General features: G+C 36.5%; 1 protein-coding gene across 2 annotated transcripts in view; it reads left to right on the plus strand.

Annotated features, from left to right (window-relative positions):
- Positions 1-18,674, plus strand: part of LOC108756829 (E3 ubiquitin-protein ligase TRIM9) — a 115,024-nt gene that overhangs the window by 77,709 nt on the left and 18,641 nt on the right. Inside the window, exons 3-5 of one of the 2 annotated variants that reach the window (XM_018500913.1) lie at positions 12,637-12,732; positions 13,411-13,804; positions 15,727-15,759. In XM_018500913.1, the coding sequence (XP_018356415.1) occupies positions 12,637-12,732; positions 13,411-13,804; positions 15,727-15,759 (523 nt within the window). The remainder of the gene's footprint in view (positions 1-12,636; positions 12,733-13,410; positions 13,805-15,726; positions 15,760-18,674) is intronic. The other variant, XM_018500914.1, reaches the window with a different exon arrangement.

Genomic DNA, 18,674 nt, shown 5'->3' on the forward strand with positions numbered 1-18,674 from the left:
GCATAGACCTTCATTTTGCATCTGCGTTTACGAACAACGTTCAGCGATTTGCGAATTATGTAGAGGCAGTTATATGTCTGTGTCACACTACACATTGGAGATTAAGGATTGCGAGTTGAGAATTAGATTCAGCCAATCAGAACGAAACAGATTAAAATTACAATTATCTGATTGAAATTCTAATCTTTAATTCGCAATCTTCAATCTCCAATGCGCAGTATGACACGGGCTTTTAGGGTGCCTCTACATACATTTAACTAAAACTACGTATAAAAACAATAAAATATTCGTTGAAAAAATAATGAAAATTGGTCCAATGAATTCTCATAATGATTTAGGTTACAAAACTATTATTAGAATTCGTTGCAAGAATGAATATATTATATAAATCCAGTTATTGTGTCAATGAATTAACTACATTAAGTTGGACATTGATTAACGATCATTTATTGGACGAAAACTGACCAAAATTTTGTATGACCAGTGTAATTCGTAAATTGCAAAACGTAGTTTGCAAATGCTGACGCAGAATGACGATCATCGCGCACGCAAGCCACACAAATGAAAACCAACTGCATTTGCTGCGTTTGCGAGCTATGTTTTGCGATTTACGAATTATGTAGAAGCACCTTTTGATTTGACGCAAAAGCAATTGCGGGATGCAGGAGCGAGTCTTAAGATCTCTTTCGATGTTGAATTAAAAGCGCTCGCTCTGTAATCCGGATACAAAAAAAAAGAGCCCGAATCTCTGTGTGTGCCAGAACTCTTTCCAACTTCGCTCTCTCCCATAAATCTTGGAGAATGGACAATACGAGTTTTGCTTCTGCATTCCTAAATCGCTGAGTGGTCGATATTTCCTCGCGGGCTATTCCGTTGACTGCCATAAGAATTGAAGTAGTACGTGAAGTAGTACGTATAAGGGCTCATATAATATACTCAGAAGTTCTTGCCTTACTTTTAGATACTTGAATTCCAAGTTTCAATGGTTTTCAGAGAAAAATTGATCGCGTGTATCAAGAACCAGCAAATAGAGAATAATTTAACGACAATATTTCGTGTTCGATCATATTTTTCCTCACATAAGGTATCGTTTTCCATACCCTGGGATATTGAAAATACATAGCCATCTTGGAATCTCGGTCATCATCCTTTACGTGAGTTTATACACCGCTATCGCGTATTCGGAGAGCTCGGACATAAAACGTAGCAAACGACAAAAAAATCTTTGCCTCGTACAACACGATACGCGATATGACACAGGGAAAAACAGCGTTCGCGTGAACGTCGTTCTTAATCTGATCTAGTATGAGGAACGAAATATGATGTGTCGTGTCATGACGATAATATTCATCTCTGATGATCGGCAGTTTGTATTTATCGCGTTTATCTGACTCGCTTCGATACTTGCAAGTTCTCAGTTTAACACATAAATTACATTTTGCAAGAATACTCACAGGGAAGAAAGTGTTCGGTATTTGTGATTATAATTGTATGGTAAAATAATTATGATTAGGAGTTATAGTTTATTATAAAAATGGAACTTCTAATTGTAATATTAAATCTATAGTGTCAGATTTAATCCAATTTGAGTTGCCACTGCTCAATATATTGTTATTTTATATACTAAAACAATGGAGTTAAACGGTTCAAATTTGGTTAAATTTAACATAAATATAGATTTAACAGCGTATAATAATAATTATTAATTAGTAATAGTAAATATTATATTTATAGTAATAACAATTATAAATATATTTATATAGAAATCCTGTACATAGAAATATATATAGTTGGTGAAAACGACTACATTATTTCAATGTGCCAACTATATATATTCAATTTGTACAGATAAATACTGTAAATATTAAATATTTTAATGGTCTTTGGTATAGTTAAGTTCTCTCTCTAATTTATGATTAAAAGATCAGACGCATTGATGGAACGGAATAACTCGCCCGTTTTGATCTGTTTAATGCATGCTCGCAGACATATGCTTCCGTTGCCGAGGTCACGGTCAATGCAAAATGCGGATTTACAATCGGGAATGTCATGGAAACGCAACAGTGAATTTAAAAGGGTCTCGTCGCATATAATATTGCGGTTGGCCAGACATTGCAGATAGTGGATTGCAGAGGGTATTAGCTGTATCCCTTGGCGTCCCCGTGCTTTTCGCTCATCCTGCTAAAAGAACACGACATTTCCTAATGGACGTAAATTGTCTCGTCGCGTTGCGCTATCGTGGATTCCTCTTTTATTCGTCCGATTCTGCACAATCATATTGTTACTCCCTCTCTTTTCTACCTTTTTCTCCCTCGCAGTGAATACGTTACGCAGATTTGCGAGCATCTTTTATGTAAAAGTTACGACATCTCTCGTAAAATTAACTTTGGAAATCTACTTCAGCGCGAGGATAACTAGGTTTCGCTGAAATTGGTATCAGTATCCGAACAATAATGCTACGGAAAAAAAAGCTTACAACAATAATATCTAAAGCTAACAATTTTTTAACTAACGCGAGAAAAGTATCTTTTGTGCTTTTGCGAAATTGCAATGTGTATTTTGGCCGGAAAAAGCGCAGAGTTTATACACCTTCATCGCCATTTATGCGCTTCGACGCGTTGTTTGCGAGGAGGGACGAGGTTTTTGCTTCGCAGTTGATTAAAAAACCTAGATACCGTGACTAGGGGAAAGGGGGCGCAGGTCTGACGGGGGGTCTCCCGATGGTGATCGTGAGGCAGTAATTCAGAGGGTGCTTTCCTTGTATACCGAGGGTGCAACGGCGCCCTGTGCAATGAAAGCAAGCAACGTTTTTGGCGCGGTTCGTAGGGAACATAATGGCGCTTTAACAGTCGACTCATGGTGAACTTGAAATTATCCGTGAATCCTACAACCCATTCCTTGTTTTACAACGCTTCATCACGGAATGACATCGTAAAATACAAACGGTGCAAACATAACGATGAAACAAAGATTTCTGTTAGGAAAATATATAAAATAAAATGAGAGAGAGAGAGAGAGAGAGAGAGAGAGAGAGAGAGAGAGAGAGAGAGAGAGACGGAATTGAGTAATACGATAAAATTAATCCTCCGCCGGTAATATTGGACTTTAAAGGCACAATTGATTTTTTGATTGTAAACTCGGGTAGATAAATTTAATTTTACAACAAAATAAGTAAAATACAACTTCTGCGATAATATAAAATCTCGTTGTTGAAGCTTTCACAAGTATGTAGGAATTTTTTTCTGATTTTTATATACAATCCGAATAATTAATAAAATCTACACTGAAGTTTCAAGATCCCATTTTGCACGAATTTTGGACGAAGGGTAAAAATTTCATATCTTCGACGAAGAGCTAATTTTTATACAGCAGGACATCAAAATTATCAAATGTAAAAGGGGGGCTCTATAATGAACGTTTGAAATATCAAGTAATAAAGCTTCGAAGCAATTTTCACCACCCATTTGCGCCACCCTTGTGACTGATCCGATGCATCGGTTTCTCTGATTCGACATGCATATGCCATGCGGTTTCGATGTCGCGTGTGCAGCCAACCATTGCATTCATGCAAGCTCACTACTCCGGTGCATCGACGCGGCGATAGGCCTATCGTATTTACGTATAGGATGGTATCCATCGCGATCCCGATCGTCCCTTACAGGAGACTCGACATGTCCCGGTAAGGGCGCGGATAAACGAGCCTCCGTGACGGTAAATGGATGTGCGGTATGGTATCCTCGTGGGGGGCGAAATCAGCGTATTATTTTGAAAGTCGATACAACATGATTCTCGTTATTTGAGCCATAAAAATTGGATCGATATCGATTGGCAGTAGTTGATCGATTAAACGAGGAGAATCTCAAGCAAAGAAATTTTATTGAAATATCACGGTATTACTTTTCATCTTATCGGACATTTTTTATATCAGTCCTATAAATGTTAACTACAACATTTTCCGCTGAAAATATTTTGTTACGTTGTACTTGTTCGATCTCATCATCCTCTACGTCTTCTACTTTATTTTTACACCTACTCTCTCGAAAATAATCTATTCCACGTACTTCCCTATTTTCACCCTCGAGTGAACAGCGAAAATCACTTCAGACAGATGACCCTGTACAAGGAGGGTGGCACTATCTTCGCCTTTCCTGCCGCGCCAACCACCCCTTGAGTCGAGGGGCGAATCGCGTGGGCTGCGACTATATGATAACAGGCTCGTGCGCGATCTTATGTTGGACGGCGAAATGTATATGCGCGGTGAGAATGAATATCTCATCGTGGGGAGGGCGAAAGGCTAGAAATCAAGACTGATGGAGGAGGGGGGGGGAGAGGAGGAGAGGGCTGCATTCGAGTGACCAATTATTCCAGCACACGAAACCGATTCTCTACGACGTCGGGCCACGCCTAGGCGTAGACAATGAGGGACAACGGTGATAAAAGCAGGCGTCCGCTTCCATTTCAGCGAATGACTTGGGGCACGTGATGAAACGACGCTCCAGTCAGGAATGGCGAAGTGTATTTCCCGCGCGCCATGTGCTCTACTAACGCTGTACCAGGGATAAAATGTGCCCGGCACTTTTTAACTTAATATCGCGCGCACTTGCCGAGCAATGCACTCTCGTTTTATATAGTAACTTCGTTTCGGAACTAACTAACTTTGACTTCATACTTTGACGGATGACTCTTCAATATCTGACACTACCGAGAAGAGTGAATTTACCCGATTCAATTTTTGCTATATATTATAGGTAAAAAAGACAATATTTTTTTATAAAAGTATAGTCTTCCAGGTTGGTGTACACAGGAATGACAATTTTGCTGAAGTATATCTAAAAATTTAGCTAGATACGGACTGAAAATAATTTTGTTGGACTAAATAATTTTGTAGGATATTCAAGCTGGTTGTTAGAATGTCAAAACTTTTTGCAGGATTGTTTATCATGCCTGAAATTTCTACGTAATTGTTTTGTTTTCAGCAAAATTATTTTTAGACCCTTTATTTAGCTAAATATTTAAACACTTCATCTCAAAATCGTTCTTTCCATGTAAGAATACAAGGTACAATATAATGTTCCGCATAATGGCAACTGAATTGATTTGGAACCAATTTCTGTCACAAGAAATTTAAACTACACATCCACGAGAATGTTACATTCCTGGAAAAAAAGTTTCATATATAATTATATAAAATTATATATAATTATACAGGGTGGATCACGAGTCGTTGAACCAACTTTTTACCCTATGAGCAAATTATCGATTTCATACCTAATTGAATTATAACGTGTGCAGTCAATTATTTTCTTATAGGATAAAAAGCTGATTCTGATTCACCCTGTATATAAAATATGTTGAAATATATATATACTTGTATAACACTTTCCTGAGTTTTTATATATCATGACGTCTTGAATGGAACACATAATACTCGCGTTCATTTAAAAGCAACGTTGCTGTAGCAAACAGTAGGTGGTATGTTATGTAACAATAGCTGGGTCAAAGAGATCCCAAGTGTTTTAGGCAGATCGCAATCGATCTTGGAAACAATGGCGGGGCTCTCGAGCTTAATAAGTGCAAGGGTGCTTTTGGTACGTTGCTCCGTGTGAAAGGGCCTCGAGGGTGACTTCGGAGCACCCTCGACTTTTGTAATTATGCTCGCACCGTCGTACGGTTTGATTGGCGTCCTTAATTAACAAGTGCATTCTGGGCTGCAGCTAGACGTGCATTATCTCGACGAGACCTGATGATTCTCGCGAGGCTTGTTCCCGCCAGACTTGCTTCCGCAACTCTTGCGGTCACTTTTTTATATGAAATAGAGATCATCCGACGATCGGCGAGTTTTTGCTTTTGCGCCTAGCTTTATTTGGCAAAATGCAGTATTAAAACTCCCAGCCAAAGGAGAATCATGAAAATTCATAGTACTCTGCGCGTGAAACGTTATTCTCTGTGGGGAGGCTGTATCGTGCAGGATTACGCGACGGCTGAATAATTTAAGCCATGGAAAATGGAATATATCATCGCGTAATATTTGTTTATTAGCGTTTTCCCGCCGTGACTTCAAAAGATGAATTTTTATCATGCAAAAGGACAGCGGACGAATGGGATAAGTATTAAGTTCTTTACTTTGCATCTCTGCAGCCGGATTCGCGATATAGATATTAATTTGTTATAGAAATGTTAGTCGCATACAGAATAAATAATGACTTATAAATAACTGACTTGCTAATATCAAATAAATAACTTTAATTATAAGTCCTTAAACGCCTTTTTGGCATGTTCTTTTTTTAAAGTTTTTTTTTAAAGTTGGTACTTCTATAATTTTGAAACTTGACTAATTTACTTGACAGAATTGAATACGTAAGAGTATTCTTTTTCTTTAGAGTAAAAGATAACGTTAATATACGAATAACTTTTAAACAATAACGATTGAAAAATCGTACCGAGTATGCTATATCGAAGTTTATATGCATATTTTTTTAAACGTTCAACTATGATATATTTTTTTAAAGCATTCAAAGCATCTAGTTTTTGGAACACTATATAAGAAGTTTTTTATTTTAATTTCTTTAACAAATGTTTGAAAATATATTGTTTTTCAAAATTTTTGTTTTCTTCCATTTTTTTCAAAACTATTTAATATTGAATCTTGTGCCTATGACACATGTTTTATTCACCACATTATAAGCTACATTATATGTGAAAACTAACTCATTTCAGCGAAACCCAATTTTCGTATAATTAATGCGTTCTATCATATAATATATTAAAAAAATACCATTTACCGCCTTTAATAAAACGCTCGGATATGACGCTTATTTTCGATGTAGATTCACTATGTTGAAAGAGAATGAATTTGTGATAAGTCGTGTTTTTTCTTTTTAAGTGTCCTCACGTGAAACTAAGTGTGACGTCAAAGGGTTGCAAGAATACAACGAACGTATTCAGAAGAATACCCTAATCCGATACTGTCAAATTCGATAGAGTATACCTAAATTCTTGCAGATCCTCCCCTCGCTTCTTTCCAACCGCGATTCGACTAAAGTAACGGAAGTGCTGGAGGGACCTTGGCGGACTTTAATGGAATTACGCGTGAACCGCGTGAAAGTATTAAGGATCGATTATTAAAGCGAGATCGCGTCGCCCTTGCCACGAATCTGACGAAGTCTCTCCCTCGCGGCTTCCCTTTATAGGTGTACAACGCGGTGACTGCGGTAATTAATATAACAAAGGGTCGGGGGCGTTAAAGGGACCGCATGTCGGGAACAATCTCGCGGCGTTCTCTATCGGGTGGCGGTCGCCTCGCGCGCGACTCGAACTTGGTGGAAAGTTGCGCTGAAAACTGCGGAAATTACCGGGCGCGGCCGACGTTAACTCGAAAGGAGTAACTTAATTACGCTCGAGCACGAATCGCCATTGCAAACTTTTCGTTTGTGCCTGTGCATGTGCGCGCACGTGAATCCGCGTGTGCGTGGGTGGCAAAGGGCTCGGCGGAGAATGCCCAAGGCAACAGAGATACTTTCCCCGAACTTTACACGGGCAAAAATTCATTTTAGCTCGCCATTGTAGCGATAATGAGCTCTGACAAGCTCTTAATTCGTAGCTTTGTTGTTGCGAATTAAGAGCTTGTATGTAAACGTAGTGTTATTATTTTCGTCTGATTGTTATTGTATCCTCTGATATATATCTTTCGGCGACGTCATGACTACGCGAAATATTGTTTAGCCAAATACATTTTTAATAATTAACGATAAAGTAATTCTTTTATTGATAGCTATAAGCGAATAATTTTTGGTATATTAATGGATTAAAAATATACAATGTTACATGTATTTTTTAATAAGATAAAAAAAATTGATAAAACATTAAAAATTCTGTTCTGTATTGCATTTGAAAATAATACAAAAATTTTGACGGCAATTTAAAACCTGGATTAAAAATTATTTTAATGAGAACTTATTTAAAAACAGTAGGGATTAAAAAATAGTTATTTAATAATAAACTTTTAAACAATAATTAAGATAAAACGAGAAAAATTTTTATTTGAACTATAAAATTATATTATTAAATATATATTATAAATATTAGCCTTATTGAACTGTTCATATGTAACATTCATTTTATACGATAGAAAATATAAATTTCTAATTTCAGTCGCTTCTTGTAAAATTATTATACATCTGATGCATCCTTAATACTTAAAGAATAGGGAACAAGAAAGATTTCGCAGAAACAGACTAGACATTCGCGTGTTCAAGACCGAGAGGTTCCCCGATTATAATCGTGGATGAGAGCTTAATCGAAAATTAATCCGAGCCGCGCGGGGTGCTCGAAACTTTACGAAGGACACGATTCCATTATCGCGGCGGACCGCTTTTAGGTTATCTCGTACATGCCGTTCGCGAGATACGCTCGTTTCGATGTAAATTGAAAGCGGCGACGATCACCGGTCGGGTGACGATCACCAGTCGACGCGACCGCGAGAATAATTGCAAGATTAATCGGTCCCCAGTTCGCTCGATAGAAATATCAGTATTCCATGTTTGATCTGCCCTTTTTTTTTTTTAATTTACGTTCTTTCAAGCCGGTTGTACATCACGCCTTGCCACGTCGAGATTAATCGACACGAGAACCCTTCCGGTAACGTCTTTCCACCTTTTCCCGTTCGTTACCGTTTACCCTGTAAATACGACGTTTTCTGAAAAGTGTTTGCTGAAAAGCATCGGCTAGATTTAATAAGCTTTCGCGTTCTGTTCGTTAGGATTTTAACGAAGCTTTCATCCGACACGGATGAAAAGTCTTCTCCGGTGATCTCTTCACGAGTTGGATAAACTCCGACTGCTTTTTTTTTTATTCTATTTTTTTTTAATATTACGTTATTATATATGTTGGCATATTCTAAAGAACTTAAAGTTCCACTGGATTCTTTCTGCAGACTTTTATGACTATTATAACGAGCTGGCTGATGTTAACGAAGTCTTTGATGTGGATCGACTCTTGGCCAATTAGCGTCGTCAAGAAAGTCGAGCTCTTGCCACAACTGAGACAATTCCTGGGGCGCATTTCGCATTAGACTCGTCGAACGAGAAGTTTAAATAAATTATTCTTGAAAGTTACGACACAGGAAATGCCTCGCGAGTCTCGGAATTAGTATGCGCGCGCTTGCAATGAGAAGAGCGACCAACTACATCAACATTAATACAGTCTTATATTTATAGAAATTCCAGATGAACTATTTAGACGACGGTTTCTTTTAGCTATCTTGTTAAATTCGTATTAAACTCTATAAGCCTCCAGTATTGTCATCGCAAATTTTGTATTTTGTAGGTAATTATCAGAAATTCACGAGGCTTTTTATACTTTCATCGAAATCAATTAAATTAAATATATACATCCCGTCTTTTTTGCACTTTAATATCCAAACGTACTGCGGAGGGTTGTGCGGGGATTTTGTTGATCAACCTAACAATCGACGGAGAAGTTCCGGAGATGTTTGCGGGATAATCGATCGAGGGAACATCTCGCCCGCGGCTACGAGGGGGAAGGTCGGATAGCTCGTCGCCCTGATGAAATCCCCGAGAGCTCTTTTCATGCTAATAAGATTTCACCGGTCGCGCCCAATGGATACGCGCCAAAGCACGAGAGAAAAGCACCGCACCGTCGCCGTCGCGTTCGGCATGGAAGAGACACTGAGAGGAAGAGAAACGTACAAAGGGATACTGGCGCCTCGGCAGCCTCGGTACAGCCGAACCGGGGAATCCCTCGACATGGTACTTTTGTGTTGGCGCTATAATTCGATATTTTGAGCGCGATGCCGCAGGTGAGAAATATAACGAGTTTTCCTGTAAAAGGATTCAGGAACATGTGGCCTAACCGACGAAATTAATTATCAAGTCCACTTTTCGTCGACGAATAAAAAAATCGTCTAAAGATGTATCTAATAGCTAAATTCTCACTAGCGCACTCAGTATAAATTAAAGGCGCACAAATCAGATGTATTGACGTGAAGATGTGTATTTAATACATATAAATATAAAAACAGATAAACCCAAAAATCAATACTCTTTAGTGCGCTGTTTGATGAAATATATACTTTTTAATTCAAAGTATTTGTATTTTAATAGATTAGATCAGTATGACTTTATAAGTAGTTATTGCAGTCTTACCTTTTGCTTATACTAGCAGAGACTCTATCTCTAACACTTAATTCGTCATCCTTTAGTGCTTTGTATTTTTGTGCTTATCAGTGTTGTACATGGAAAGAACGATTTTACTGAAATATCTAAAAATTTAACTAGATACAGATCTAAAAATAATTTTATTAAACCATCAAAATAATTATGTAGGGAACTCAAGAGTAATGATCAAAAAAGGTTTATATTCTAGCAACCAGTTTGAGCGTTTTACATAATTATTTTAGTACTTTATTGAAATTATTTTTACAGATTTATATCTATTTAACTTATAAACTAATAAAAAGCGGAGCTGTTGTTAAATTGAGTATAATAGACGTCTTGTAACATCCGGAAAGTCTCGGCAGATGTACATATAGCAGATAAATATTAGTTACACGAAATGTAGATTCTCGCGTGCGATTCCACTGATCGTTTAGTCAAGAATACGAGAAATGGATGACGTTCACATTGAACGTCGCCTGATATTTTCCTGTAATCCGTCGAGGCTTTATCGCGAACTTGCACGAGTAAATCCGCGTCTTCCCTGATGAATGCCGACGCTGTCGGTATCGTGTGCATACTGCATACGCGATCGCATCCCATTTCGACTAGCACACATTGTCGTGTTAAATGGAAACTGCCGGCGACGACGCGACGTGCGTTGGTCTCTGGTGAATTCGACGAAGTACACCCGTCCGTCCGCTCGATCGATCTGAAGGTATTGTCCGGCGAGGAAAGTCGAGAAATGAGGAAAATGATAAACGAGAACTGTGGGAACGATTCGCGATATTGCGAGACGATGCCGGTCGCATTCTTACTCGGTGTAAAATGATAAATTAAATCGCAGTTATAAATGCGTGCCGGATTATAAGAATGCCATTTCTCTTCGATGTTCACCACAATATTAATCTTGTACGCTGTAAAGTGTTTTACATAAATGAATAAGAGGTCGATTTTGGTGAAATAAGTTTCGAACTGTTTTACAAATAAAGATAGAAAAAAATTAATAAAAAATGTAAGAAATAATATAAAATGACTACTTTGACGAAATCTGAATATTTCAAAAAAAAATTCCTAAATAAATGTTTACTAAATGTAAATATACATTATTTAATTTAAGTGTTACTTTTTTCTTTTGAATAAATATTTATTTGCAAATTTTTGTTTCAGTGTAGAAAAGCTGTGTTTATAAATTAATTTAAATATTAAAGAATCTTTTAAACGTTTTAAATATATATATATTAATAATTTAATTGTATTAGATTTGTATTAGAGACATATAGTGTAATGTTATTTTATTAAATTTGCGTATAAATATTTTAAAATAGAAAATAATATTTTGAATCGTATTTATATTGTTTGTACATCATGAATGCTAAAATCAGATATGTTTGTTTACACTATATCTCGAGTTTAGTTTTCGAGATTTTCTCGGGAAGAAATAACGCTGTATGTTCCCTCTTTACATAGCGAAAGAAGAGCACTTTATGTCGTTATTGAACAAACAACGATATGTACTTAATTCGAGCTCGTTCACGAAAGCGTGACTACGCCTATGTATGGTACGCTCAATGTACAAACTCTCTACATATGGGAACTGTTTATCCATTGGAACCAGCGTGACATATCGATCCAATATCGAACGCTTGTGTTGTACATAATTCGTCTTCATTAGTCATCAGTATCTCTATCTATCTATGTACAGTTTGCTAGCATGTAATCTCTGTTTTGCACTACATACGTATACACAGAAACGCGTATATTATACACTGAGAAAAAATGCACTAAACTTTATCAAATATTTGTTTCAATAATATTAACTAAATATTTACTTACAATAAATAAATATTTACTTAAAAAATAATACTTAGGCCGGTTCATAGTCAGATCTTATATTCAAGACCATAAGTACGTCTTAAGAAGTCACGAACCAATCAGAGAGCCGTATTAGCGTCTTAAGACATTACTTAAGGCAGTCTTGAAATAAGAACGGACTGTGAGTATCACCTTTAGATTAATAGTTCTTGTATCAAATGAATATATGTTTTATATTCAGTAAATATTTAGCTAGACTATTCAAATAAACATTTATTAAAATTTATTTTCAGTATATACGATACATTAACGTATAAAATAGAAATATATATCCTACATAGATTTTTCATATGTATTACATAATATATATTATTATATTTTTCAATATATTATACAAATTAATTTCTAGCACAATATGGTTTTAGAACTTTATCGTTTATAATTTTTGTCTTAAAAAAAAAATAAGATTCTTTTTATTCCAAATCGATACATATCTTTACCATATTTTTTTTTTCTTTTTTTTAAAGGTAAGGTTGTTTTTATTCCATATTGATATTTTTATAGTCACCTTTAGTACAAACGTCTACGTATCATGTGTTCTCTGAGTACCGTACGTTTCTTCACGTGTCGTGAATTTCTGCTGTTACAGACGGAGCTGTCGCAGAATCTACAGCAGCTGTCGGAGAGAGCCCGCTCGACAACGGAGTTCATTCAAAGGCTCAAAGGAATGACGGATAAAGTACATGTGAGTATGGGCGCGCCTTTGGCGCCCGTTTTAAATTCTGTGTCGACGGACGTGTCAACGCGATATGGTGCCGTGAAATTGCGAAAAGATATGGCATTAATTACATCAGTTCTTTGATAGGAACCCGCCGTGCATTCATCTCCGATGGCCGAAGGGATAATTCGAATATACAAAGGATAGCTTACAATCGGTGAACCAAACTCCGACAGAGATTCCTTTCCTATAGTCTTCTATTTTCCCTTCTTTATGCATGCATAATCGGTTTGATATTAGATTTCTCGTACAATATCTATACAAACATTATCTCCTACATTCAAATATGTGTGCGCAAGTATAAAAAAATGTAGGATATCTTTAAAGAAGTTCAAATATTCAAAATTAAACTTGTTCCATGAAAGTAGATTTATAGAAAGATATTTCTAGCAAAAAAAATTGCTATTGTATTTTTATAAAAATTAGTTATTATTTTTCCAATTTTTTGTGATAAAATATAAGTATTGAATATAATGGTAGATTATAATTTCTTCTATACATTAAATGTAACATGTTAAGCTCTCTGCAGAGAGAGTTTATCGTGAAATTCTGTCGCGCACAGATAATATAAATATTATATATAAAAGTAATATTGAGTAAAAGATATTTCGCGATATTATAATCAAAGGGAATAATCCATTTCAGGAGGAATGCGTGGCGCTTGAGGAGGAGGTCGAAGATCGGGTAACGAACCTGGTGAGTCTTCTGCAAGCGAGAAAGTCACGGTTGATCGAAGCCGCTCGACAGACCAGGGAGGCCAGGGTGCGATCGTTGCGAGACCAGGTGGCGAGATGCGCCACGCATCTACAGACGACCACGGCGTTGCTCACGTTCTGCATCGAGGCGCTGAAAGAGACCGACAGTGCGGCCTTTTTGCAGATCGGCGGCATGTTGTCAGTTCGAGCAGCGACGGCCGCCGGTTCCTGGGGCGGTGCCGAGGGTGTGCAGGAGATCGCTCGTTTGCCGTTGCTCGATCTTACCTTGGACGACAAACCGCTGCGCCGCGCCATCGATCAGCTCACCTTCGTCCAACTTAAACGTGAGTCCGCCGTGATGGGCGAATGTGGTTTACGTAGTTGTGTAATGTCCGTGTGCGAGCGTAGATTGAACCTATCCGGTAATCCATCCAGCAATGATCGCGAATAAATTTTATCGTACGGAGGAGTTCGGGTTTCTCGATAGCAACTACATCGCATTAAAACGAAATGAGAAATGACATGAATTTTTACTCACGGTGTACGTGAAGCAAATGAGCTTTTTGCACGCTATCATTTCCGCTTGATCGATTAAACTTGTATAACGCTCTGGTATACACGTTTCTTTAAAAGAAAAAGAAAAAAGAAATCGATATTAAATTTGAAATTTACGTTTGGACGAACGACAAACTTTAACTTTTTACAACTTGAACTAAATAAGATGTTTCGGGATAAACCTGTAGAACTTCGCTGTTGATATTATTGATTTCATTGCACTTCCAAAGTACAGCTTAATTAATTGGAACTCAGTCAAAGTATCGTAGACCTATCGCGTGTACTAAAGAGGAAGTTACTTAGGAGCCAACGTGATTAGAACTAACCAATAGATAATTTCGTTGCAGAAGCACATATCTGTGTAGTTTGATAATGAGATACATTCAATTCTCTACGATACATATACATGCTTACTTGAAATATCTACAACACGTAATGTCATACAATAAATAAAATAAACATAAGTAAGAATCTTTGAAAAAGAAATTACAAAATTAAATTAAAAATAGAGCTAATAAGAGTTTAATGCACAGTTATATTATAAAATATAACCTAATATATAAAATAATAATCAATAATTAATAACGCACAATAATTAATACACAATAATGAATTGAATGTTCGGCTCAAATTTAAGCCATCTTCAGTAAACAGTCGTACCTACGAATGAAAGTATAATTTAAATTGCGGAGATTTCGTTTTAGTTTTGAGCTAAATTCAAAAGTGCAAATTGGTTACGTATAAAGCTAAGTAATGACAATAATAAAATTAGGTTAAAACTAGGAGATTAAAAAAATATTGCTTATGATAAATCTTCCCCAAATAATCTTTGACATTAAAAATATGTATTTTTTATTCAAACAAATAGGCATATGTTTCAATAATTTAATGATTTTGCAAACATTTTGTGAAAGACTTTTTCTCTGAAAAATCGCCGTAACAATCATTTGAATAAATCAGATATTTCTTTGTCATGATGTCTGAGATAGTTCGTAAAACATCTCGTATCTCGTTGGCTCCACGTCTCGTCGGAAACTCATCCGCTTAGTTCGTTACGCGAACTGAATTGTTCATGGTTCGTCGAATCCTAGCTCGCATTGCGCACCTATGTATGTACCCGCGATAAAACAACGAGCGTAAAAGCGGTGTAAACTCGTTCGAAAGACGACTTTGTGCACACTTAATTGACTCGTAGCTTCTCGTTCCGCGACTATCGGGATTTTGTAGAGCGATTTATCTTTACGAGGCCGCGCTGATCGCACAACTTTGTACAAGTCTTGTTCGTTGATAGTCGTTTACCTCTCAAATCGGCGAAACGGAGGTTACACACGCTACTGTAAGCTTCGACTTTCTTGTTATTACGTAAATCCTGAAACGACTTGCAATGACAATTACAGTTCTGTTATATAGATTATTTAAATTAGCTGCAATTTCATGCTCTGGATCACACGATTCATATCTTGTCTTTATTAATCAATTTTAAGATATCCGCAGACTTGATAATAGTCGCGTGAAAGGAATAATAATTTTTTTACGCGAAATTAATAAGTCCCGCGATTGTATGTTAACAGAGTGATCAAAAGTAAAGGTATCTGATATTCCGATAAGAAACTTTCGAGCGAGTTTTGTTTGACGTTGTGTTTGCATGCAATGTACGTAAATGGATGCAAATATTTTCACCGATTATAAATCACTTTACTGTTGGACGCAGCGTCAGAGGGAGAAGAACGATTTCCTACAGCAGGTAAAGGAAATTTAATAATAGTAAACGCAGTTGTAGACATATATTTAAATATTAGTGACACGGGAAAGGAAAAAAAAAGATGAAAAAAAAAAATTAAGAGAGATGAAGGAGGCGTCAATCTCGCCCGCCAAAGTCGTCTAGACGGCTGAGAGATGACGAGGAGAGAGAGAAGGGGGTGAGGGAGGGGGGAGGTCTGCTTAATAATTTTACGTAGCCCCCGGCAACGACTCCTTTAAGCATGCCTCCTTGCTCGCCATGGCTTTGCCGTACACTAAAACGTTTCAAAAGCGGATTAATTAGGTGGCTTTGCAGTAACTGCTATAACGATCTGGAGGTATTAACTCGTTACAAGGAGACAACCTCTCCTTACTGTTCACTGGGTATACACGGCTCTCCGTTGATGCTGGGTGTTACGGATCGATGTCAGATCGGTAAACGTTAATCACATCTGATTAACGTGTTTACAGATGTATGGATAACTTAATAATGTACGGATAGAAGGACAGGAGTCACAAGACAGACGCTCACTCGAAATTCAATTCACTTGAGTGGCAAATAAAATTATCGATTTCGTCGACTCAATTTAACGATGGAATCAATCCAGAATTGGTCAAAGCAATCGCCATTAAAATTAAGGATACCACGCGCGGGAAGCACGTTATACTCGCTCATTATTTTAACAAATTTACAACCGCACGTTCTGAAATTAGGAAAGGAGAGTTAATGAAATACAAATCTATTTAACGAAACCTGATAAACGACCATCGTCGAGAAAGGTGTAAACTCGCTTCTCTATCGAGACATTTCACTTTCGTGGAATCTTGATACAAATCGTACGGTGATATCAGAAAGTTTCTTCATTACTCGCAGTTTGCTCGTCAAAGAGTGGCACGCCTCGGTTCGTTAAAATCTGCGATCGGCAGTCACACGGAATTTCATTTACTTAACCCTGCTTTGCAAATAGCAAAGCGAGGAATGTGCCCCGTGGAAACTTTCAAGTTCGCGGGAATTCCGTGTAAAGTTTCCAACGAAATCACTCAAGCGCGTTTTCCAGAATCTAACGAATGTAATACATTAGAAAAGTATATGCATATTTCGTTGGATTACGAATTTTTTTTTTCCCTTAGCTTTTTGAAGTACAGGATTTTAAAACAAAAAAATGTCTTGTATAGAAATTATTTTTATAAAATTTGACAAATTAGTTTTATTTTTATTATTTGTGGAGAGAGAGAGAGAGAGAGAGAGAACAATATTACACAAAATAATAAAAAAAAAAATAAATTTCATTCATGTAATTATTTATAAAAAGAGATATATTCAAGTCTATCACATGTAAATTTCTGCGTTTCTAGTAATTTCATGATTTAAAAGGTAGGATGAATAATGTCCATCATGCACGTTCAAACAAGAAAGGGGGACATTCTTTATACACAATCACAATCCGTTAAAGAGTTAAACAACATATATAATATTGATATTATATATGTTGTGTAACTCTTTTAAGAAGTTTTATTTTTTTAATTTTATTGTAATTAAAAAAATTTTAATGTTAATGAACACTTTGGGAAAAATCCAGTAAAAATGAGTAAAAATAAAATTAGTGGCGAGTAACTCATCATTAATTTTCATAATTATTTCGCACGAAGCAATAAGGTGAAAATGGGAAAATCTGCGATCGCAGTTGTAACAGCTGCTTAGTAGTTTACAGCGATGGTGAACGGTGGGCAAAGAGAAAATATGAAATTCATTTTCGTATTTTACGAGGCCATTACGTGCGCGCGCTCAGCGCTATTTCGATCTCCGCGGTGGAGTGAACTTAATCGAACATAAAAATTCCGTCATATTAAGACGAGGGAGAGACAAGCAATCGACGATGAACGACGAGTCCATGTTCCTGAACAGGTGCTCTGCTTTCTTAAATTTTGACCTTATTGCGGTTTTAACTTTAGTGCGATCGCCAATATCTCGAGTTTTACGACACGTAAAATTGTTGAATTTTTCGGGCCGCTGCTAAATCTCGTTATTTTCTGCCTCCGTGGATTTAAAGGCGACCGGGCTGCCCTGAAGTTAAAAATTTGTCACTGCAGAATTCGTGTGGCTTATCGTATTTTATTTTATAGCACGGTGCACCGATTATGAGTGCGAATCTTTATTACCTGGTAAAATGTTACGTTTATATCAATGCCGTGAATGTAATATAAATTTATTACAAAATGTAAAATCACTTTTCTCGGAGTGAAATTTAGAGTTTATAAAATTTTAAATCAATTTTTCCGATATATTTTTGGCAAATCAACACTTAGTATTCTGCTTTATTTGGTCGATAGATTTTCTCCATAATGCCGCTGTAGAAAAGGAGAACGAAGAATCGGTCTAGACATCGAGCGAAAAATTAAACGCAGACTTGTCGTGGACGAGGCTGACGACCGTACAATGCGACGTTCCATACGTATGTCTCGCCAAGATAACATGGGTAAACGGGAATTTTACCTCCTCGACGCTGGCAGATTAATTTGCTCATTAATTTATATGCTTGCGATGATGCAATCACGCTCTGTCGTCAGCGATTATTCTTTTAATAACAACGCTGATTCTTTTAGCGCCCAAATTCTGTAGTTATATGTATAGTGACTATAATGCGTAACTTTTAATGCGAATATTTTATTCAAAGGATGTTTAATTAAATTTCTTTACATAAATAGAAATAGATGTATGAGATATAAAACTTTATCATAGTATATCTTAAAACAAATATAACGCTATTTAGAAATATTTTTTAGTGAGAAAAGAAATATTAATCTTTTCTTCTATATTTAATCTAAAATAAATCAGAAATTAAAATAATAATATACATTGTATATATATAATTTCTAATTTTTATTTTAAATAATTAACTCTTCAGAATCTTACGAGTT

Source organism: Trachymyrmex septentrionalis, unplaced genomic scaffold, assembly GCF_001594115.1.
Source record: "Trachymyrmex septentrionalis isolate Tsep2-gDNA-1 unplaced genomic scaffold, Tsep1.0 scaffold13, whole genome shotgun sequence".
NCBI classification, from domain to species: Eukaryota; Metazoa; Arthropoda; class Insecta; order Hymenoptera; family Formicidae; genus Trachymyrmex; species Trachymyrmex septentrionalis.